This window comes from Oncorhynchus gorbuscha, linkage group LG04, assembly GCF_021184085.1.
Source record: "Oncorhynchus gorbuscha isolate QuinsamMale2020 ecotype Even-year linkage group LG04, OgorEven_v1.0, whole genome shotgun sequence".
Lineage (NCBI taxonomy): Eukaryota > Metazoa > Chordata > Actinopteri > Salmoniformes > Salmonidae > Oncorhynchus > Oncorhynchus gorbuscha.
The window spans coordinates 5,177,422-5,204,329 of NC_060176.1; the positions used below are offsets into that span (position 1 = coordinate 5,177,422).

At 43.7% G+C, this 26,908-nt stretch overlaps 1 protein-coding gene across 1 annotated transcript in view; it reads right to left on the minus strand.

The window, feature by feature from the left end:
• LOC124033570 (solute carrier family 12 member 4-like) overlaps positions 1-18,245 on the minus strand; it is a 71,443-nt gene extending 53,198 nt beyond the window's left edge. Inside the window, exon 1 of the mRNA XM_046345623.1 lies at positions 17,663-18,245. Within this exon, the coding sequence (XP_046201579.1) occupies positions 17,663-17,801 (139 nt within the window). The 5' untranslated portion in view covers positions 17,802-18,245. The remainder of the gene's footprint in view (positions 1-17,662) is intronic.
• Between the last annotated feature and the right edge of the window lie 8,663 nt (positions 18,246-26,908).

Below are 26,908 nucleotides of genomic sequence, written 5' to 3' on the forward strand. Positions count from 1 at the left end.
AGACTCACTGACACAGAATTATACCCTAGACTAGAGTCTGACTGATACAGAACTATACCCTAGACTATTCTGACTGACACAGAACTATACCCTAGACTAGAGACTCACTGACACAGAACTATACCCTAGACTAGAGTCTGACTGAGTCTGACTGACACAGAACTATACCCTAGACTAGAGACTCACTGACACAGAACTATACCCTAGACTAGAGTCTGACTGACACAGAACTATACCCTAGACTAGTCTGACTGACACAAAACTATACCCTAGACTAGAGACTCACTGACACAGAACTATACCCTAGACTAGAGTCTGACTGACACAGAACTATACCCTAGACTAGAGTCTGACTGACACAGAACTATACCCTAGACTAGAGTCTGACTGACACAGAACTATACCCTAGACTAGTCTGACTGACACAGAACTATACCCTAGACTATTCTGACTGACACAAAACTATACCCTAGACTAGAGACTCACTGACACAGAACTATACCCTAGATTAGAGTCTGACTGACACAGAACTATACCCTAGACTATTCTGACTGACACAAAACTATACCCTAGACTAGAGACTCACTGACACAGAACTATACCCTAGACTAGAGTCTGACTGACACAGAACTATAACCTAGACTAGAGACTCACTGACACAGAACTATACCCTAGACTAGAGTCTGACTGATACAGAACTATACCCTAGACTATTCTGACTGACACAAAACTATACCCTAGACTAGAGACTCACTGACACAGAACTATACCCTAGATTAGAGTCTGACTGACACAGAACTATACCCTAGACTATTCTGACACAGAACTATACAGAAACTATACCCTAGACTAGAGACTCACTGACACAGAACTATACCCTAGACTAGAGTCTGACTGACACAGAACTATAACCTAGACTAGAGACTCACTGACACAGAACTATACCCTAGACTAGAGTCTGACTGATACAGAACTATACCCTAGACTAGTCTGACTGACACAAAACTATACCCTAGACTAGAGACTCACTGACACAGAACTATACCCTAGACTAGAGTCTGACTGACACAGAACTATAACCTAGAATAGAGACTCACTGACACAGAACTATACCCTAGACTAGTCTGACTGACACAAACCTATACCCTAGACTAGAGACTCACTGACACAGAACTATACCCTAGTCTAGAATCTGACTGATACAGAACTATACCCTAGACTAGTCTGACTGACACAAACCTATACCCTAGACTAGAGACTCACTGACACAGAACTATACCCTAGACTAGAGACTCACTGACACAAACCCTAGATAGAGACTCCTGACACAGACTAGAATCTGACTGACACAGAACTATACCCTAGACTAGTCTGACTGACACAAAACTATACCCTAGACTAGAGACTCACTGACACAGAACTATACCTAGACTAGAGACTCACTGACACAGAACTATACCTAGACTAGAATCTGACTACAGAACTATACCCTAGACTAGTCTGACTGACACAAACTATACCCTAGACTAGAGACTCACTGACACAGAACTATACCCTAGATCTGACTGACACAGAACTATACCCTAGACTAGAATCTGACTGACACAAAACTATACCCTAGACTAGTCTGACTGACACAAACCTATACCCTAGACTAGAGACTCACTGACACAGAACTATACCCTAGACTAGAGTCTGACTGACACAGAACTATACCCTAGACTAGAGTCTGACTGACACAGAACTATACCCTAGACTAGAGTCTGACTGACACAGAACTATACCCTAGACTAGTCTGACTGACACAGAACTATAACCTAGACTAGAGACTCACTGACACAGAACTATACCCTAGACTAGAGTCTGACTGACACAGAACTATACCCTAGACTATTCTGACTGACACAAAACTATACCCTAGACTAGAGACTCACTGACACAGAACTATACCCTAGACTAGAGTCTGACTGACACAGAACTATAACCTAGACAGAGACTAGACTGACACAGAACTATACCCTAGACTAGAGTCTGACTGATACAGAACTATACCCTAGACTAGTCTGACTGACACAAAACTATACCCTAGACTAGAGACTCACTGACACAGAACTATACCCTAGACTAGAGTCTGACTGACACAGAACTATACCCTAGACTAGAGACTCACTGACACAGAACTATACCCTAGACTAGTCTGACTGACACAAACCTATACCCTAGACTAGAGACTCACTGACACAGAACTATACCCTAGTCTAGAATCTGACTGATACAGAACTATACCCTAGACTAGTCTGACTGACACAAACCTATACCCTAGACTAGAGACTCACTGACACAGAACTATACCCTAGACTAGAGACTCACTGACACAGAACTATACCCTAGACTAGAATCTGACTGATACAGAACTATACCCTAGACTAGTCTGACTGACACAAACCTATACCCTAGACTAGAGACTCACTGACACAGAACTATACACTAGACTAGAGACTCACTGACACAGAACTATACCCTAGACTAGAATCTGACTGATACAGAACTATACCCTAGACTAGTCTGACAGACACAAACCTATACCCTAGACTAGAGACTCACTGACACAGAACTATACCCTAGACTAGAATCTGACTGATACAGAACTATACCCTAGACTAGAATCTGACTGACACAAAACTATACCCTAGACTAGTCTGACTGACACAAACCTATACCCTAGACTAGAGACTCACTGACACAGAACTATACCCTAGACTAGAGACTCACTGACACAGAACTATACCCTAGACTAGAGACTCACTGACACAGAACTATACCCTAGACTAGAGTCTGACTGACACAGAACTATACCCTAGACTAGAGTCTGACTGACACAGAACTATACCCTAGACTAGAGTCTGACTGATACAGAACTATAACCTAGACTAGAGACTCACTGACACAGAACTATACCCTAGACTAGAGTCTGACTGATACAGAACTATACCCTAGACTATTCTGACTGACACAGAACTATACCCTAGACTAGAGACTGACACAGAACTATACCCTAGACTAGAGTCTGACTGACACAGAACTATACCCTAGACTAGAGACTCACTGACACAGAACTATACCCTAGACTAGAGTCTGACTGATAGAACTATACCCTAGACTATTCTGACTGACACAAAACTATACCCTAGACTAGAGACTCACTGACACAGAACTATACCCTAGACTAGTCTGACTGACACAAAACTATACCCTAGACTAGAGACTCACTGACACAGAACTATACCCTAGACTAGAGTCTGACTGACACAGAACTATACCCTAGACTATTCTGACTGACACAAAACTATACCCTAGACTAGAGACTCACTGACACAGAACTATACCCTAGACTAGTCTGACTGACACAGAACTATAACCTAGACTAGACTCACTGACACAGAACTATACCCTAGACTAGAGTCTGACTGATACAGAACTATACCCTAGACTAGTCTGACTGACACAAAACTATACCCTAGACTAGAGACTCACTGACACAGAACTATACCCTAGACTAGAGTCTGACTGACACAGAACTATACCCTAGACTAGTCTGACTGACACAAAACTATACCCTAGACTAGAGACTCACTGACACAGAACTATACCCTAGATTAGAGTCTGACTGACACAGAACTATACCCTAGACTATTCTGACTGACACAAAACTATACCCTAGACTAGAGACTCACTGACACAGAACTATACCCTAGACTAGAGTCTGACTGATACAGAACTATACCCTAGACTAGTCTGACTGACACAAAACTATACCCTAGACTAGAGACTCACTGACACAGAACTATACCCTAGACTAGAGTCTGACTGATACAGAACACAGAACTGACACAAATACCTAGACTAGAGACTCACTGACACAGAACTACAGAATACCCTAGACTAGTCTGACTGACACAAACCTATACCCTAGACTAGAGACTCACTGACACAGAACTATACCCTAGTCTAGAATCTGACTGATACAGAACTATACCCTAGACTAGTCTGACTGACACAAACCTATACCCTAGACTAGAGACTCACTGACACAGAACTATACCCTAGACTAGAGACTCTGACTGACACAGAACTATACCCTAGACTAGACTAGTCTGACTGACACAAACCTATACCCTAGACTAGAGACTCACTGACACAGAACTATACCCTAGACTAGAATCTGACTGATACAGAACTATACCCTAGACTAGAATCTGAATGACACAAAACTATACCCTAGACTAGTCTGACTGACACAAACCTATACCCTAGACTAGAGACTCACTGACACAGAACTATACCCTAGACTAGAGACTCACTGACACAGAACTATACCCTAGACTAGAGACTGACACAGAACTATACTAGACTAGAGTCACTGACACAGAACTATACCTAGACTAGACTCACTGAGAACTATACCCTGACTGACACAGAACTATACCCTAGACTAGAGTCTCTGACTGACACAAAACTATAACCTAGACTAGAGACTCACTGACACAGAACTATACCCTAGACTAGAGTCTGACTGATACAGAACTATACCCTAGACTATTCTGACTGACACAAAACTATACCCTAGACTAGAGACTCACTGACACAGAACTATACCCTAGACTAGTCTGACTGACACAGAACTATAACCTAGACTAGAGACTCACTGACACAGAACTATACCCTAGACTAGAGTCTGACTGATACAGAACTATACCCTAGACTAGTCTGACTGACACAAAACTATACCCTAGACTAGAGACTCACTGACACAGAACTATACCCTAGACTAGAGTCTGACTGATACAGAACTATACCCTAGACTATTCTGACTGACACAAAACTATACCCTAGACTAGAGACTCACTGACACAGAACTATACCCTAGACTAGAGTCTGACTGATACAGAACTATACCCTAGACTAGTCTGACTGACACAAAACTATACCCTAGACTAGAGACTCACTGACACAGAACTATACCCTAGACTATTCTGACTGACACAAACCTATACCCTAGACTAGAGACTCACTGACACAGAACTATACCCTAGATTAGAGTCTGACTGACACAGAACTATACCCTAGACTATTCTGACTGACACAAAACTATACCCTAGACTAGAGACTCACTGACACAGAACTATACCCTAGACTAGTCTGACTGACACAGAACTATAACCTAGACTAGAGACTCACTGACACAGAACTATACCCTAGACTAGAGTCTGACTGATACAGAACTATACCCTAGACTAGTCTGACTGACACAAAACTATACCCTAGACTAGAGACTCACTGACACAGAACTATACCCTAGACTAGAGTCTGACTGATACAGAACTATACCCTAGACTATTCTGACTGACACAAAAGTATACCCTAGACTAGAGACTCACTGACACAGAACTATACCCTAGATTAGAGTCTGACTGACACAGAACTATACCCTAGACTATTCTGACTGACACAAAACTATACCCTAGACTAGAGACTCACTGACACAGAACTATACCCTAGACTAGTCTGACTTACACAAAACTATACCCTAGACTAGAGACTCACTGACACAGAACTATACCCTAGACTAGAGTCTGACTGATACAGAACTATACCCTAGACTATTCTGATACAGAACTATACCCTAGACTATTCTGACTGACACAGAACTATACCCTAGACTAGAGTCTGACTGACACAGAACTATACCCTAGACTAGAGTCTGACTGACACAAAACTATACCCTAGACTAGAGACTCACTGACACAGAACCATACCCTAGATTAGAGTCTGACTGACACAGAACTATACCCTAGACTATTCTGACTGACACAAAACTATACCCTAGACTAGAGACTCACTGACACAGAACTATACCCTAGACTAGTCTGACTGACACAGAACTATAACCTAGACTAGAGACTCACTGACACAGAACTATACCCTAGACTAGAGTCTGACTGATACAGAACTATACCCTAGACTAGTCTGACTGACACAAAACTATACCCTAGACTAGAGACTCACTGACACAGAACTATACCCTAGACTAGAGTCTGACTGATACAGAACTATACCCTAGACTATTCTGACTGACACAAAACTATACCCTAGACTAGAGACTCACTGACACAGAACTATACCCTAGATTAGAGTCTGACTGACACAGAACTATACCCTAGACTATTCTGACTGACACAAAACTATACCCTAGACTAGAGACTCACTGACACAGAACTATACCCTAGACTAGAGTCTGACTGACACAGAACTATAACCTAGACTAGAGACTCACTGACACAGAACTATACCCTAGACTAGAGTCTGACTGATACAGAACTATACCCTAGACTAGTCTGACTGACACAAAACTATACCCTAGACTAGAGACTCACTGACACAGAACTATACCCTAGACTAGAGTCTGACTGACACAGAACTATAACCTAGACTAGTCTGACTGACACAAACCTATACCCTAGACTAGAGACTCACTGACACAGAACTATACCCTAGTCTAGAATCTGACTGATACAGAACTATACCCTAGACTAGTCTGACTGACACAAACCTATACCCTAGACTAGAGACTCACTGACACAGAACTATACCCTAGTCTAGAATCTGACTGATACAGAACTATACCCTAGACTAGTCTGACTGACACAAACCTATACCCTAGACTAGAGACTCACTGACACAGAACTATACCCTAGACTAGAGACTCACTGACACAGAACTATACCCTAGACTAGAATCTGACTGATACAGAACTATACCCTAGACTAGTCTGACTGACACAAACCTATACCCTAGACTAGAGACTCACTGACACAGAACTATACCCTAGACTAGAATCTGACTGATACAGAACTATACCCTAGACTAGAATCTGACTGACACAAAACTATACCCTAGACTAGTCTGACTGACACAAACCTATACCCTAGACTAGAGACTCACTGACACAGAACTATACCCTAGACTAGAGACTCACTGACACAGAACTATACCCTAGACTAGAGACTCACTGACACAGAACTATACCCTAGACTAGAGTCTGACTGACACAGAACTATACCCTAGACTAGAGTCTGACTGACACAGAACTATACCCTAGACTAGAGTCTGACTGACACAGAACTATAACCTAGACTAGAGACTCACTGACACAGAACTATACCCTAGACTAGAGTCTGACTGATACAGAACTATACCCTAGACTATTCTGACTGACACAAAACTATACCCTAGACTAGAGACTCACTGACACAGAACTATACCCTAGACTAGTCTGACTGACACAGAACTATAACCTAGACTAGAGACTCACTGACACAGAACTATACCCTAGACTAGAGTCTGACTGATACAGAACTATACCCTAGACTAGTCTGACTGACACAAAACTATACCCTAGACTAGAGACTCAATGACACAGAACTATACCCTAGACTAGAGTCTGACTGATACAGAACTATACCCTAGACTATTCTGACTGACACAAAACTATACCCTAGACTAGAGACTCACTGACACAGAACTATACCCTAGACTAGAGTCTGACTGATACAGAACTATACCCTAGACTAGTCTGACTGACACAAAACTATACCCTAGACTAGAGACTCACTGACACAGAACTATACCCTAGACTATTCTGACTGACACAAAAGTATACCCTAGACTAGAGACTCACTGACACAGAACTATACCCTAGATTAGAGTCTGAATGACACAGAACTATACCCTAGACTATTCTGACTGACACAAAACTATACCCTAGACTAGAGACTCACTGACACAGAACTATACCCTAGACTAGTCTGACTGACACAGAACTATAACCTAGACTAGAGACTCACTGACACAGAACTATACCCTAGACTAGAGTCTGACTGATACAGAACTATACCCTAGACTAGTCTGACTTACACAAAACTATACCCTAGACTAGAGACTCACTGACACAGAACTATACCCTAGACTAGAGTCTGACTGATACAGAACTATACCCTAGACTATTCTGACTGACACAAAACTATACCCTAGACTAGAGACTCACTGACACAGAACTATACCCTAGACTAGAGTCTGACTGACACAGAACTATAACCTAGACTAGAGACTCACTGACACAGAACTATACCCTAGACTAGAGTCTGACTGATACAGAACTATACCCTAGACTAGTCTGACTGACACAAAACTATACCCTAGACTAGAGACTCACTGACACAGAACTATACCCTAGACTAGAGTCTGACTGACACAGAACTATAACCTAGAATAGAGACTCACTGACACAGAACTATACCCTAGACTAGAGTCTGACTGACACAGAACTATACCCTAGTTTAGAGTCTGACTGACACAAAACTATACCCTAGACTAGGGACTCACTGACACAGAACTATACCCTAGACTGACTGACACAGAACCAGTGTCCTCATCCAACACAGTTGGTGACTTGCAACCTTGCTGGTCTCAGACAACGATCAGAATCTTCTCATCTCTAAGAAAGGCACAGTGAGCAGCAGCATCAAAAGAACCCAATAGATGTTCTGGACCCAGATTCACAGAACACTTCTAACACAAAAACATAAGAAGCTTCTTAATAAAGAAAAAAAGTTCATAAAACAGTTCGTAAGTGCAATTCCTTAACAATATCTTAAGATTTCATTTTTTTCTTACAGACTTCTCAAATATCTTCTTGCAAACTTCTTAACAACCTTCTTAAGATGATTGCCACTAGGCAACCAATCTAGCTAATAATGACAATCATCCTAGCATATTTCAAACTGAGATTGCTGTTCTAAAACATTCTTTGGTTGAAATCAACCAATACTGAAAGTTTCATATGAAGTTTGTAAATTAATTAAACATGCTCAATTGCTTTCATTAGCCTAATCTCTCACTGCCCTGAGTTTAAGACAAGAGTTGAGGTATCTTGGAACTAAAAACGTTTCCAAGAACACAAATTTCTTTGCAACTTTTTTCTTAGGAAAAAACTTGAGAACATTTCCAAAAACTTTATTGAGGAATACACATTAAGTATAACTTAAGGAAAAAATTGCACTTGAAAATACATTTCTTCTTAACGAGGTTTTGTGAATCTGGGCTCTAGACTCTGGAGTTGTGACTTTTCAGTGGCTAACCATTTATATAACCAATAATGCAAAAGAAAGCAAGAAAACTTCAACATGTCAGCAATCACCAAAGCTGCTTATCCATGAAAAACACTTTGTCACCCTATTAGCTCATTCGGTATGAAAGCCTCTTTGCTAAACTTCTCCTTAAATGAACATTTAAGACTTTATTAAGCAGCAGAGAAGTCATGCAGCTTAGACCTCTCTATGGCTCTACCTCGTGTGGTTAGCTGGCAGAGATGCTATTCTGATTAGTGCTGTTCAAAGGCAATGTGTGTGTGTGTGAGAGAAAATGTTGGCAGGATCACAATGTCCTGAAAAGTCACCAGAATGTTCTGGCAAGGTAGGAAAACAAGATGAAAAATGTATTGTTCAAATGCTATTTTAGGCTTAAGGGTTAGGGTTTGGGGTTAAGGTTATGGTTAGGGGTTAAGGTTAAGGTTAGGGTTAGGTTAAGGGTACGAGTTAGTAGGATTTTGAATGGGAATAAAATAGTCCCTGAAAATTCACAAAAACAAGACTGTGTGCGCGTGCATGCAAGCACAGATTCAAACGCAAGCAAAGATAGAACGCCTAAATGTGAGCGTGTGTATGTGAGTGAGCATTTGGGTGTGTGTAAGAACACTAGGCAGTTAGCTACAGTAGCTGTCAACACTGGTTAGACTCTCAACGGACACCAGGGTCCACAACAGACATGCTGCTAGCCTGCTACTGTACCAACCAACACTAAGGTGGGTACACAACTATACCAGAGCCGTAGGCAGTTAAGTTACAATTGATTTGATACTGTAATACTGTGTATTGTATAATAACTTGTTATAATAACTTGTTAGCTTGTCTAGCTCATTTGAACTGATCCGTGATCTGCTTGTATAGCCTCGTTATTGTTTTTGTGTTACTATTTCCTTTTCTATATAGAAAATATTTGTCTTACTTTTTAACTCTGCATTGTTGGGAATGGCCTCATAAGTAAGCATTTTACTGTAGTCTATAACAGCTGTATTCGGCGCATGTGACCAATAAACTTTGATTTGACTTGTCCTTACACATTTCTAAAGGATAGTGAAGTGCTCAACTAAGTCATTGTGAATATATACTTCATATTTCATAGTTAGAAATGTGTCTACTTAGTCACTGGCTGGACAGTGTTAATAATCATACAAACAACAATGACTGACTGATAAGATGTTAGATTGTGTTTAATGACACTGGGGAAAAGAAGAGGATGAAGAATTTGTGGATCCAGTTCTGTTTGATATATTGTTTATCAGATGAACTTAATCAGACTAACTGTTTCCTTACCATGTCACACCCTGACCATTGCTTTGTATGTTTCTATGTTTTGTTTGGTCAGGGTGTGATCTGAGTGGGCATTCTATGTTGGATGTCTAGTTTGTCTGTTTCTGTGTTTGGGCCTGATATGGTTCTCAATCAGAGGCAGGTGTTAGTCATTGTCTCTGATTGGGAACCATATTTAGGTAGCCTGTTTTGTGTTGGGTTTTGTGGGTGGTTGTTTCCTGTCTTTGTGTTTGTTGCACCAGATAGGGCTGTTTTGGTTTTGCCACATTTATTGTTTTGTATTATGTTGAGTTGACCTATTAAAAAACATGAACTATAACCACGCTACATTTTGGTCCACCTCTTCTTCCCAGGAGGATGCTGTTACATACCACTAATGGGGAAATTAAGTTGAGATTCAATTTAAAACTAAAAGTTGCACATGCTTATCGGTGGGTTGGTTATAAATTTCAAAGCACAGCCATCCAGTCTCTGTAGGTCTTTCAAGTACGCTATTGACCACTCTTTCACTCAAATCACATCAAATCAAACTTTATTTGTCACATGCACCGACGACAACAAGTGTAGACTTTACCATGAAATGCTAACTGACAAACCCTTAAACCAACAGTGCAGTTGGTTAAAAGAGATACTTGGTTAAAATAAATATTTACCAAGTAGACTAAAATAAAAAGTAATACTAAAAAGTAACACAAGGAGAATAATAATAATAAGGTTATATACAGGGGGCATCAGTACCGAGTCAGTGTGCGGGAGTACAGGTTAGTTGAGGTAATTTGTACATGTAGGTGGGGGTGAAGTGACTATACATAGATACTAAACAGTGTGTAGCATCAGTGTACAAAAGGGGAGGGGGGGTTGGGGGGTTAATGTAAATTGTCCGGTGGCGATTTTATTAACTGTTTAGCAGTCTTATGGCTTGGGGGTAGAAGCTGTTGAGGAGCCTTTTGGCGCTCCGGTACCGCTTGCCGTGCGGTAGCAGAGAAAACAGTCTATAACTTGGGTGACTGGAGTCTCTGATCATTTTATGGGCTTTCCTCTGAAGCCGCCTATTGTATAGGTACTGAATGGCAGGGAGCTTGGTCCCAGTGATGTACTGGATTGTTTGCACTACCCTCTGTAGCGCCTTACAGTCAGATGCCGAGCAGTTGCCATAGCAGGCGGTGATGCAAAGCTTTAGAATCCTTTGAGGAGCTGGGGACCCATGCCAAATCTTTTCAGTCTCCTGAGAGGGAAAAGGTTTTGTCGTGCCCTCTTCATGACTGTCTTGGTATGTTTGGACCATGCTAGTTTGTTGGTGATGTGGACACCAAGGAACTTGAAACTCTCGACTCGCTCCACTACAGCTCCGTCAATGTAATGGGGGCATGTTCGGCCCGCCTTTTCCTGTAGTCCACGATCAACTCCTTTGTCTTGCTCACATTGCGGTTGAGGTTGAGGTTGTGGTCCTGGGACCACACTGCCAGTTTTCTGACCTCCTCCCTCATCATTGTCAGTGATCAGGCCTACCACTGTTGTGTTGTCAGCAAATTTAATGATGGTGTTGGAATCATGTTTGGCCACGCAGTCGTGGGTGAACAGGGAATACAGGAGTGGACTAAGTAGACACCACCGAGTGGCCCCAGTGTTAAGGATCAGCATGGCAGATGTGTTGTTGCCTACTCTTACCACCTGGGGGCGGCCTGTCAGGAAGTCCAGGATCCAGTTGCAGAGGGAGGTGTATAGTCCCCAGAGTCCTTAGCTTAGTGATGAGCTTCGTGGGAACTATGGTGTTGAAAGCTGAGCTGTAGTCAATGAACAGCATTCTCACATACAGTAGGTGTTACTTTTGTGAGAAAGGGCAGTGTGGAGTACGATTGAGATTGCGTCAACTGTGGATCTGTTGGGGAGGTAAGCAAATTGGAGTGGGTCTAGGGTGTCCGGGAGGATGCTGTTGATGTGAGCCATGACCAGTCTTTCAAAGCATTTCATGGCTACCGATTTGAGTGCCACGGGGCGGTAATCATTTAGGCAGGTTATCTTCACTTCCTTGGGTACAGGGACTATGGTGGTCTGCTTGAAACATGGTGGTATTACAGACTCAGTCAGGGAGAGGTTGAAAATGTCAGTGAAGACACTTAACAGTTGTTCCGCGCATGCTTTGAGTACACGTCCTGGTAATCCGTCTGGCCCAGCGGCTTTGTGAATGTGGACCTGTTTAAAGGTTTTGTTCACATTGGCTACCGAGAGCGTTATCACACTGTCATCCAGAACAGCTGGTGCTCTCGTGCATGCTTCAGTGTACTTTGCCTCGAAGCGAGCATAAAAGGCATTTAGTTCGTCTGGTAGGCTCGTGTCACTGGGCAGCTCGCGTCTGGGTTTCCCTTTGTAATCTGCTATGGAGATGAAGATATACTGATTGAAAGGACTGAAGTGGGATTGTGGATATTTTTGATATATACAATATATATATATATATATATACAATATACATTGTTCAATTACTATCATCTAAAAAATAAAGACAATTATATCCAAATTCACAAGTAATATTCTTTCTTCAAGGTTTTAAGAACATCTTGAGCTACCGAGGAGAAAGTTATTTAATGGACTGTTCCATTTTGTTGTTATTATCTACCCTCATCCCTTTTTTTCCTGGAAAAAAAAATGTTTTCTGCGACAACAATAGGCCATCATTAACTATAGTGGTGTTTTTCATTAACATCAGCAGCTGCCCAGTAGATCAGAGGAATGCTAGCCTGCTGTGCTGAGGTGCTGTGTGCTAGCTTTGATGTGCGCTAACGATGGAGAGTGGCGTAGAAAGAGGGTGGTTAGGATTATAGTAGGTTATGGTTATGGTTAGTAGAGGGTGATTACAGCACAAGAGTGAGGGGCAGAGGAGCACTGTACAGTACAGTTGTAGGATCTTCACCAGCTACACCAGAAAAATAAACCTGCAGCAACAGGAAATGACTTAAATGTAAATGTAAATGTAAATGTGAATTATTATGTGGATTATAATTCATGAACATTCTTGTAGGGGTTGATACCTTTTTCTTCAGGGCACATTTCAAAGTGGAAATTACAAACTTTAGAAGCCTTTTTAAAACTCAAATACACTATAGGTTTGCTGTGCAGGAAAATTATCAGCAACAAAAGAGTGGTCAAATTAAGATCCTACATCTGTACAGAGGAGGGGGGCCACCAATTGGAAAATCAAATTGACACAAAATTGGCACAAAAGGTGGATCCAGAAACAGGGCAGACAGAAACAGCAACAGGTGAACATTCTTTGGATACAGGTATAACAAGGCAAAGTGATAAATAGATACAACATAATTGCACATCAGGTCATGACTTTCTGCAGAGAGTTGTGTTAGGTAGGTGTTGTTTTTGTGCATGCTGTTAATTCCTCAAGTCAAGCTATTATACAATACAGTGACACTCTCCTGAAGACTTGAAGAGTTAGTCCCAAATTGCATCCGATTCCCTGTATGGTGCACTACTTTTGATCAGGGCCCAAAGGGTTAATTTAATAGAGGATAAGGTGCCATTTGGGACACAATCTTTGAGGACTGTTTGTCTTTCAACAGAAGCTAATACACTGTAGCAGCCCAATCAGGAGAGAGGGGATTCATTGTTACCGGGCAAGCTAGAGGCTGTGGAAAACACACAGTCATTCCCTACATAAAGGACTGCCAACTCCCACTTTAAAATAGCCCAGTTTGTTGTTACATGTCTCTCATAGCTCTAACCCCAGGGGCTCTAGTAGAATAATACAGCTAGCCCTACCTTACCAGCAGTGCTCTGCTATAGCCTCTCAGGGAGACAACTGTAGCTGTAGCGAGTGGGGTTGTGTCCTAAAATGGTACCCTATCCCTATAATAGTACACTACTTTTGACCAGAGCCCTATGGGGAACACAGGGTAATGTGTAAGCCACTTGGGACAGCAGAGCAGAGTACACCCATGAACACTCTATAGGGCATTATTTGTATATCGTTTTCTCAGTCTAAAATCATATGTTTAACAGTTCTAAATACAGGAGCTTAGTCACCACTTCTGTCAACGGAAGCATTGATGTGATGGGAAGTAAAAAATTGCCAGTTGTGAGAAAATATTGTCATGTAACATAAATGTATAGTGGAAAGTCCCCTAATCAACACAGCCAACTAGCCATCCTTATTCTACTACAAATCAGTAACTGACACCGGTCTGCAAGCCATCCTTTACACTTCAGCTTCCCTTCATGATAAATTCTTCTGACTGACTCTTTATCTGTCACTGGTCTCAGGGTTCAAATTAGCAGTCCAGCTGTCCAGAACCCATCGGTCATCACTCAGTCCACACACACAGAATCAGATGTCTGCAGAGTGGGTGTTTATCTCTATGAGGTTAAGACTATCTATGAAGCATGTGGGACAGAATGACAGGAATGGACACTGTTGTCCTGAAGACAGGCTGGGAAGACCCAGGAAGCAAAACAATGATTCTCCCCTCACGTAATCTACTGTTCTGTTCTGTACTGTACAGTTCAGTATGAGGCTAACTGTTTTCTGTATAGAAGACAAAACTAAAGATTCCTTCAATAGTGGATTAGATTACAGCAATGCAACAATACTGTAGGACATGATGATAATGCTGATGCAGACATTCACTCAGACACACTCTCTCACACACATTCACTCAAACACACGATTTCACACACACAAATTCTCACAACTAATTTGGTCATGCGCAAATGCAGCCTTGCCAGATATTGTACAGTGGATAAACTGACTGGCTGACTGACTAGAACTGACTGACTCCTAGCTAGCTACCAGTCTAGTGGAAGGCTTCTCTGGCACAATGGCCACAGTGTGTAGTCCAGTCCAGACCAGCTCTGGAGAGAGTAGGGCGATCAGCCTGGAACAGAGTTAGCACTGTGACTGTGGCTGTCTCCCTCCTCTCCTCCACCCTCTCTACCCAACCATACCAGACTCACACACCTCTTCCCTCCATCACACCATCTATGATAGCCTCCTTTACTTCAACAATCTCCTCCCTCACTTCACCTCACCAACAACTCCTCCTTTTCCTACAAACACATACGCAACACTCCACCCAAGATAATAATATACATTTTTACTACTTCCTAGTCATCTGTTTCCATCTCACTTCCTAGATGTTATTCTTCCTGTCAGTGGGAAATGGTGACATAGCTCTCTCTCTCTCTCTCTCTGGAAACCCCACTGCCTGAGAGAGAAAGACAGAGAGAGAGATTAAGAGGAAGAAGAAGGGGAGAGTTCACAGTCATCTCAAAACAGGCATGTGCAGAAAGAGAGAGCTCAACAGGCTTGGAGAACCATTCAAGGTCATTTCATGCCATCAGCTGTTTTATTCATTCAGGAGCCCCTCTTATGGACAAAACATGAACTGCCAGTGATAACACATAACAGCTGTGTTTTTGCAAACTGGGTTAAATTGAGGTTGCCTGTGAGCACTAGATTGTGAACACTAGATTTGCTTTGTTTCACTTTGTATTTCAGTTTGTTCCCAGGCCAAAATCCAACAAAACAAGCCATGAATGAATTCCATACATTCCAGGAATATAGAGGAGACTTTAGGCAAAGATGTCCCATAATTCCAGGGTGTTTGAGATTATGATGATGATATCAGTGGTCTAGTGGAGAATATCTCTACGGCATAGGTTCCCGCCACGTGCAGGGACACAGTCACAAAGACGTGACCACCAACGTACACACACGCAGTCTCCCTGCCCACGCATTCTCCCTGCCCACGCATTCTCCCTGCCCACGCATTCTCCCTGCCCACGCATTCTCCCTGCCCACGCATTCTCCCTGCCCACGCATTCTCCCTGCCCACGCATTCTCCCTGCCCACGCATTCTCCCTGCCCACGCATTCTCCCTGCCCACGCATTTTCCCTGCCCACGCATTCTCCCTGCCCACGCATTCTCCCTGCCCATGCATTCTCCCTGCCCACGCTTTCTCCCTGCCCACGCATTCTCCCTGCCCACGCATTCTCCCTGCCCACGCATTCTCCCTGCCCATGCATTCTCCCTGCCCATAAACTGCTCAACCAATAGTAACTATCTTGGAAACAATAGTAATAAATTCCAGGCCAGAACATTGAGCTTCCACTTCCTCTATAACTCAGTACTGTGTACACTCCCTGTGATGGTGGTGTATTCATTACCCTGGCAGTAATGGATGGAAGGCCAGGCAGGGGTAGGTCTGTGTGCCAGGCCGGCCAGCCTGTGATGGTGGTGTATTCACTACCCTGGCAGTAATGGATGGAAGGCCAGGCAGGGGTAGGTCTGTGTGCCCGGCCGGCCAGCCTGTGGTTTTGTGTGGATGCTTCACTACGAGGCAGCTCCCTTTTATTAAAGCTCTCCTTTATTTCCCTCATACAGCAGACTCACGCCTGGTCGGTTCCCATGTCAGCCCCCCATATCAGCAGTCTCATATAATCCTGCCCCCGGCTACAAACTCCTCTCCTCTCCACCTAGGAGTGGTTTATCCACTTTCTCGTACTTGATACAGAAGCGAATTGAGAAACTGAAAGAGGGAAAAGAAAGAAAGGGGGAAAAAAGCTGTTTCCCACTGGTTTAACAGCCTGCCCAACCCCTGTGTGTGAAAAGAAATAAACGCTATACATAAAGAGTGCTCCATCTTTTGTCAGATGGAACACTTGAGGCCTAAGCAGGGCTGGTCCCCATGCCTCTCCGCCCCCTCTACCCCCTCCTCCTCATCCTCCACCCTCGCCCTCCAATTATGTTCCCTTTGTCACCACAGACATATTTGGCATGAGGGGGCTCATGATGGGGTAATCTTCCTGAGTCTGTCCTGAATTTCTGAAATCCCACGATAACACTCTAACAGAAAATTCCCTGAGCTGTCAAAAATAGGCTGGAAAACTGTCTTCCAGGAAAGGAAATCTGCCAGGTAGGTTGGAGGATTGCCATGGTAAACATACAACCAGCTGTTCTGTCTCAGCCAGCCCCAGGACAATGTAAAGCATACCCACAACTTCTCCTCAGGTCACACTCATAACAACACAGTATAGAAAACATTTCAGTTGTCTGTCTGTTCTTCCAAGCAGTTCTTAGTTAACAAGACAACTATGTTGTTCTACTTTGTAAAGAGTTGAGAGGAACAGTTGTCTGAGAAAGAGCGAGAGAGAGAGAGAGACTCACCATCAGAGCTGACAGTGTCTAGATGTCCAGGGTGTCCCCCCTGTCCTGTGTCTCTGTAGTCCACCCAGTTAATTCCTTCCAGACTGTCATAGTTGGACGTAGCGCTGTCCTCTACCGGTACCACTGTGAAATGGGGCATGTTTTCATATGCTGGTTAGGCCGTAATCCCCAGTATCTCCGGATAGGCTTTCAGCAGCTAGCGGTTAGTGCTGTCCTGCCAGGCTTGATCAGCCAGCTCAACTCCCAGGCAGTCAGTCAGTCCTACTAATCTCAGCAGCATTCCACTACCCTGCGCTCACTTCCTCTGAGCACATTACCATACCATAGCCCTGCCCCCTCTACCAGTCCCGGCCCCGACCAGGCCGGCCTCCTGGGCTGCTTGTGTGAATAAAAGAGGTGCTGCCTGTCATGTAGCCTGGGATACTCGGTCTGGCAGGGGAGGAGAGGACTCTGAGACACGGTCAGTGTCCCACTGTCGTCAGCATCACTGACTGATATCATATACTCAGTGGTCTGAGATACTGAGAGAGAGGGAGAAAAGAGGGACAGCAGAGAAACCCATTCCATGGCCATGTTGTTAATTGACTCTCTCCACACTGAACACTCTCTCTCTCTCTCTCTCTCTCTCTCTCTCTCTCTCTCTCTCTCTCTCTCTCTCTCTCTCTCTCTCTCTCTCTCTCTCTCTCTCTCTCTCTCTCTCTCTCTCTCTCTCTCTCTCTCTCTCTCTCTCTCTCTCTCTCTCTCTCGCACGCACGCACGCACGCACGCACGCACGCACGCACGCACGCACGCACGCACGCACGCACGCACGCACGCACGCACGCACGCACGCACGCACGCACGCACACACACACGCACGCACACACGCACGCACACACACACACACACACACACACACACACACACACACACACACACACACACACACACACACACACACACACACACACACACACACACACACACACACACACACACACACACACACAGACAAACAGTCCTCTGTGTATCTGAGACGTGGCAGTTTGGAAAATAATCAAATAAACCACGTGTTTGAGAGAGAGAGAGAGAGAGAGAGAGAGAGAGAGAGAGAGAGAGAGAGAGAGAGAGAGAGAGAGAGAGAGAGAGAGAGAGATAAAGAGAAAAGAGAGAGAGAGAGATAAAGAGAGTCGAGAGAGGGAGTGAGAGAGAGAGCGAGACGGAGAGAGACGAGAGAGAATGAGAGAGAGAGAGAGAGAGAGAGAGAGAGAGAGAGAGAGAGAGAGAGAGAGAGAGAGAGAGAGATAAAAAGAGAGAAGAGAGAGAGAGAGAGAGACAGAGAGGGAGTGAGAGAGAGAGATAAAAAGAGAGAGAGAGAGAGAGAGAGAGAGAGAGAGAGAGAGAAGAGAGAGACAGGGAGAGAGAGACAGAGAGAGAGAGACAGAGAGGGAGTGAGAGAGAGAGAGAAAGCGTGTAACACAAACCCTGCGTTTGGCATAAGCAGAGGAAAATATGACACAGGGAACTACCCGACTCTCCCCCTCCGATTCTTACAAACAACATAATGCTGATGTCATATCAGCCTTTGACCTGAGGAACAGACAGCAACATCCTGTGTATTCCTACACTGTGTAGGCCTACGATATAAATGATTCTGCTTTCCTTTTAGGCCTTATAGCTGTAATAGAATACAGTAAAATTATACAGTACAATTACTGTATTCAGTAAAATAAACATGAACGGAATCTTTACAACAGAATCTTTACAGCGTCTTTACCACAACGACCCAACCCAAAACATCAGTAACAGACTGCAGCTGGAAGAAAAACCTCATGTGCTCTCATGTCTTTGGCACTCCTCCCTAGAGCTGTAAGGTTTGTTTTAACTTTCTAATCATTGTTTTTTGTTTGACATAAATTTAAAGTGAAATGTAGGGTACTGTGACATTAAAGTAACAATGTTGCCCTCCTGTAAATATAAATAGCCATCTAATACATTTTTACCCATAATCCAGAACAGGCCATTTTAGTTGTGAGTTTCATGGCATCTATTTAAGATATCAGGGGAACTAACCTTAAATAACGTCATCTCTTTCCTTCCCTCTTTCACTGAGAACCAGAAGTCCCCAGGAAGACAGATCACAGGGCCTACAGCAGCCTGTAATTTCAGAGGCCCATTAAACGTCCTATTTGAAGTCATTTGAGCTCTACTCTTCTGCTCTCTTTGGACTTCTGGGGCATCTGTAGAAAATGCTGTCACAGTTGGTAAAGCATGGCACTTACAAGTTGCAATACCAGGGTTATGGGTTCAATTCTCGTTGGGGTCACTCAAGACTCACCCGTACGGATATGTTTGTGCTCACTCAATACTGTAAGGTACTTTGGATAAAGACATCTGCTAAATGGCACATACTATTATTATGATATTATGTAGTGGATGTCATGGGTTTACATATTTACCCTCTTCTATCTTATTGCACAACAGCCAAACGGACTGTTTTCAGTTTATGGTTCACAGTTCAATAACTGTGTTAGGCAGTCTGACTTTGTGTAATCCAAGCAATGCTGGCAATGTTATATATTGTACTTTGGCCTGCCTAGTAACAGTAACAATAATATGCAGAACAGTTCAATATACAGTACATTGTGTCTTTAAGTTCAATTCAATAATACAGAATCAGTTTCAATAGACCTTTTTGGGTCAAAATATCAGACCTGGGTCCAAATACTTTTCCAAATATCTCAATTACTTTCACATACATTCGAAGTAAGTATTCAGATATATTTGGTTAGTTGAAAATGTTTATGTATTTGGAAAGACACTTGGAAAGTTTTTGAAATACTCAAATACACTGATTCAAATACACTCCCATGCAGGTATTTGAAAATAGTATTTGAAATAAGTATTTGAAAATCCTGTCAAATACAATTTGTATTTACAAATTAACTATATATTTTACAAGTAACTATTAAAATACTCATATAAAAGTACTTGTTTGGGCTGTGTATTTGAACATATTTTAAATACCAGATACCAGGTCTGCAAAATATACTTTGACAAAAAAAAAAAATTACTCCGAATGAAAGCGGTGGTCCTTTGTAGAACATTCGGTAGCACTTTACTTTACAGCACGGAATAAAGTGATTACATGGAACAGTATGGTAACAAGTTATAGTTACTCACAATTCATTCATTCAGTAGTATTACCCAGCCCTCTAAACTAATTGTCACCTTTGTGTCTCCCCAGCTCCCCATCAAACATTTCCCAGTTCTTCACACAGACTCTCTCTCTCTCGTCTTCACTGAAGCCTTTGACGTAGTAGAGGAGAGGTTTTTCCTAACTACTCGCCTACGTTTCCTAACTACTCGCCTACGTTGCACATACCATGCCTGTCCTGGAGTGTAATTGCCACCGGGATGCCAGTGAAAGGCCATATAATCTTTGGCCCGGACTGCCCAGCCTCAGCCTGCCAAGCCCTAACCCAAGCCCTAACCCAAGCCCCAGCCACAGTCCCAGCCTCTGTCTCCAGTCCCAGCCGCTGCTCCAGCCCCAGTCCCAGCCCCAACCACTGCTCCAGCCCCAGTCCCAGCCGCTGCTCCAGCCCCAGTCCCAGCCCCTGCTCCAGCCCCAACCACTGCTCCAGCCCCAGTCCCAGCCGCTGCTCCGGCCCCAACCACTGCTCCAGCCCCAACCACTGCTCCAGCCCCAGTCCCAGCCGCTGCTCCAGCCCCAACCACTGCTCCAGCCCCAACCACTGCTCCAGCCCCAGTCCCAGCCCCTGCTCCAGCCCCAACCACTGCTCCAGCCCCAACCACTGCTCCAGCCCCAACCACTGCTCCAGCCCCAGTCCCAGCCCCTGCTCCAGCCCCAACCACTGCTCCAGCCCCAACCACTGCTCCAGCCCCAGTCCCAGCCCCTGCTCCAGCCCCAACCACTGCTCCAGCCCCAGTCCCAGCCCCTGCTCCAGCCCCAACCACTGCTCCAGCCCCAGTCCCAGCCCCTGCTCCAGCCCCAACCACTGCTCCAGCCTGAGTCCCAGCCGCTGCTCCAGCCCCAACCACTGCTCCAGCCCCAGTCCCAGCCGCTGCTCCAGGCCCAACCACTGCTCCAGCCCCAGTCCCAGCCCCTGCTCCAGCCCCAACCACTGCTCCAGCCCCAGTCCCAGCCGCTGCTCCAGCCCCAACCACTGCTCCAGCCCCAACCACTGCTCCAGCCCCAACCACTGCTCCAGGCCCAACCACTGCTCCAGCCCCAACCACTGCTCCAGCCCCAACCACTGCTCCAGGCCCAACCACTGCTCCAGCCCCAACCACTGCTCCAGCCCCAACCACTGCTCCAGCCCCAACCACTGCTCCAGCCCCAGTCCCAGCCCCTGCTCCAGCCCCAACCACTGCTCCAGCCCCAGTCCCAGCCGCTGCTCCAGCCCCAACCACTGCTCCAGCCCCAGTCCCAGCCGCTGCTCCAGCCCCAACCACTGCTCCAGCCCGAGTCCCAGCCGCTGCTCCAGCCCCAACCACTGCTCCAGCCCCAGTCCCAGCCCCTGCTCCAGCCCCAACCACTGCTCCAGCCCCAGTCCCAGCCCCTGCTCCAGCCCCAACCACTGCTCCAGCCCCAGTCCCAGCCGCTGCTCCAGCCCCAACCACTGCTCCAGCCCGAGTCCCAGCCGCTGCTCCAGCCCCAACCACTGCTCCAGCCCCAGTCCCAGCCCCTGCTCCAGCCCCAACCACTGCTCCAGCCCCAGTCCCAGCCCCTGCTCCAGCCCCAACCACTGCTCCAGCCCCAGTCCCAGCCCCTGCTCCAGCCCCAACCACTGCTCCAGCCCCAGTCCCAGCCGCTGCTCCAGCCCCAACCACTGCTCCAGCCCGAGTCCCAGCCGCTGCTCCAGCCCCAACCACTGCTCCAGCCCCAGTCCCAGCCCCTGCTCCAGCCCCAACCACTGCTCCAGCCCCAGTCCCAGCCCCTGCTCCAGCCCCAACCACTGCTCCAGCCCCAGTCCCAGCCGCTGCTCCAGCCCCAACCACTGCTCCAGCCCCAACCACTGCTCCAGCCCCAACCACTGCTCCAGCCCCAACCACTGCTCCAGCCCCAACCACTGCTCCAGCCCCAGTCCCAGCCGCTGCTCCAGTCCCAGCTCCTAGGCACAACCCCAGCTTCAGCCCACTGCTCACTGTGTACGGCACATTTCAAACTCATTCCACGGCGAGCCGAGTGTCTGCGGGTTTTTCGCTATTTCCTTGTGCTTGATTGATGAGGTCACTAATTAGTAAGGAACTCCCCTCACCTGGTTGTCTAGGACTTCATTGAAAGGAAAAAACAAAACCAGCAGACACAATGGAATTACTTTGACACCCCTGGTGTGCGGTAAGTGCAGCGTCAATGAACACTATGTTTACTAGGGACAGACGTACTCAGCTCTCCCACTCACAGTGACCCAGTCATGGGGAAAAAGCTCCTGTAAACAGGGGTCAGCTTATTCACAGCAGGAAGTGACTTGACTAAAGGAGCTGCTGGACATAGTTCTCCACTGCACAATCTCTTGTATAGACCTAGTGTGGCATTTCCTCAGGGTAGAGCAGAGCTATGAACGTGTGCTGTGTGATGTGGTGCAGATCTGGGGGTTAGAGCAAGGCCACTGTAAACTTATGGTTAGAGTACAAACAGAAGCTTTGAACAAGCAGCAAAATCATGTGTGGGAGATACGCTCTTTATTAGTTGTCTGTGTCATCTTCCAGTGCCCTCTTTTGGATAATTAACAAAGTACAGTACCTTGACAATCATGAATGAATTCTGTGCTTTGACAGATATGTCTAAAGAAAGGCCCATACTAAAACAAACTATTGCTTTTAGACAACAAAGGCTTATTTTATCTTTAACAAGATTAAACAAACTCTGGGAATTATGTCATACAACTGACATTACAACTGACACTACCAACTGACACTACCAACTGAGAAGTAAACTTCAAGCAACGTTTACCATGAGGTGAGACTATAAACCAACTGTTCTGAACACACAAGTCTACAAGCCAGTGGGCAAATCTATTCAAAGTGGTCAAGAACATTTCCCCCAATAAGACTTCAACATCATTAACAGTAAACCTAGAGGTCAACAATAAGACTTCTACATCATTAACAGTAAACCTAGAGGTCAACAATAGGACTTCTACATCATTAACAGTAAACCTAGAGGTCATCATTAACAGTTAAAATAGAGGACTTCTACATCATTAACAGTAAATAGAGGTCAACAATAAGACTTCTACATCATTAACAGTAAACCTAGAGGTCAACAGTAAATAGAGGTCAACAATAAGACTTCTACATCATTAACAGTAAACCTAGAGGTCAACAATAGGACTTCTACATCATTAACAGTAAACCTAGAGGTCAACAATAAGACTTCTACATCATTAACAGTAAACCTAGAGGTCAACAATAGGACTTCTACATCATTAACAGTAAACCTAGAGGTCAACAATAAGATTTCTACATCATTAACAGTAAACCTAGAGGTCAACAATAGGACTTCTACATCATTAACAGTAAACCTAGAGGTCAACAATAGGACCTCTACATCATTAACAGTAAACCTAGAGGTCAACAATAGGACTTCTACATCATTAACAGTAAACCTAGAGGTCAACAAGAGGTCAACAGTAAATAGAGGTCAACAATAGGACTTCTACATCATTAACAGTAAACCTAGAGGTCAACAATAACAGATTTCTACATCATTAACAGTAAACCTAGAGGTCAACAATAGGACTTCTACATCATTAACAGTAAACCTAGAGGTCAACAATAGGACCTCTACATCATTAACAGTAAACCTAGAGGTCAACAATAAGACTTCTACATCATTAACAGTAAACCTAGAGGTCAACAATAGGACTTCTACATCATTAACAGTAAACCTAGAGGTCAACAATAGGACTTCTACATCATTAACAGTTAAAATAGAGGTCAACAATAAGACTTCTACATCATTAACAGTAAACCTAGAGGTCAACAATAAGACTTCTACATCATTAACAGTAAACCTAGAGGTCAACAATAGGACTTCTACATCATTAACAGTAAACCTAGAGGTCAACAATAAGACTTCTACATCATTAACAGTAAACCTAGAGGTCAACAATAGGAACATCATTAACAGAGAGGTCAACAATAAGATTTCTACATCATTAACAGTAAACCTAGAGGTCAACAATAGGACTTCTACATCATTAACAGTAAACCTAGAGGTCAACAATAGGACCTCTACATCATTAACAGTAAACCTAGAGGAGGACTTCATCATTAACAGTAGGACTTCTACATCATTAACAGTAAACCTAGAGGTCAACAATAGGACTTCTACATCATTAACAGTAAACCTAGAGGTCAACAATAGGACTTCTACATCATTAAAAGTAAACCTAGAGGTCAACAATAGGACTTCTACATCATTAACAGTAAACCTAGAGGTCAACAATAGGACCTCTACATCATTAACAGTAAACCTAGAGGTCAACAATAGGACTTCTACATCATTAACAGTAAACCTAGAGGTCAACAATAGGACTTCTACATCATTAACAGTAAACCTAGAGGTCAACAATAGGACTTCTACATCATTAACAGTAAACCTAGAGGTCAACAATAGGACTTCTACATCATTAAAAGTAAACCTAGAGGTCAACAATAGGACTTCTACATCATTAACAGTTAAAATAGAGGTCAACAATAAGACTTCTACATCATTAACAGTAAACCTAGAGGTCAACAATAGGACTTCTACATCATTAACAGTAAACCTAGAGGTCAACAATAGGACTTCTACATCATTAACAGTAAACCTAGAGGTCAACAATAAGACTTCTACATCATTAACAGTAAACCTAGAGGTCAACAATAGGACTTCTACATCATTCAGTAAACCTAGAGGTTAAGATTTCTACATCATTAACAGTAAACCTAGAGGTCAACAATAGGACTTCTACATCATTAACAGTAAACCTAGAGGTCAACAATAGGACCTCTACATCATTAACAGTAAACCTAGAGGTCAACAATAGGACTTCTACATCATTAACAGTAAACCTAGAGGTCAACAATAGGACCTCTACATCATTAACAGTAAACCTAGAGGTCAACAATAGGACTTCTACATCATTAACAGTAAACCTAGAGGTCAACAATAGGACCTCTACATCATTAACAGTAAACCTAGAGGTCAACAATAGGACTTCTACATCAGTAACAGTAAACCTAGAGGTCAACAATAGGACTTCTACATCATTAACAGTAAACCTAGAGGTCAACAATAAGACTTCTACATCATTAACAGTAAACCTAGAGGTCAACAATAGGACTTCTACATCATTAACAGTAAACCTAGAGGTCAACAATAAGACTTCTACATCATTAACAGTAAACCTAGAGGTCAACAATAGGTCTTCTACATCATTAACAGTAAGCCTAGAGGTCAACAATAGGACTTCTACATCATTAACAGTAAACCTAGAGGTCAACAATAGGACTTCTACATCATTAACAGTAAACCTAGAGGTCAACAATAAGACTTCTACATCATTAACAGTAAACCTAGAGGTCAACAATAGGTCTTCTACATCATTAACAGTAAACATAGAGGTCAACAATAGGACTTCTACATCATTAACAGTTAAAATAGAGGTCAACAATAAGACTTCTACATCATTAACAGTAAACCTAGAGGTCAACAATAGGATTTCTACATCCTTAACCTAGAGGTCAACAATAAGACTTCTACATCATTAACAGTAAACCTAGAGGTCAACAATAGGATTTCTACATCCTTAACCTAGAGGTCAACAATAAGACTTCTACATCATTAACAGTAAACCTAGAGGTCAACAATAAGACTTCTACATAATTAACAGTAAACCTAGAGGTCAACAGTAGGACTTCTACATCATTAACAGTAAGCCTAGAGATCAACAGTAGGACTTCTACATTATTAACAGTAAACCTAGAGGTCAACAATAAGACTTCTACATCATTAACAGTAAACCTAGAGGTCAACAATAGGTCTTCTACATCATTAACAGTAAACATAGAGGTCAACAATAGGACTTCTACATCATTAACAGTTAAAATAGAGGTCAACAATAAGACTTCTACATCATTAACAGTAAACCTAGAGGTCAACAATAGGATTTCTACATCCTTAACCTAGAGGTCAACAATAAGACTTCTACATCATTAACAGTAAACCTAGAGGTCAACAATAGGATTTCTACATCC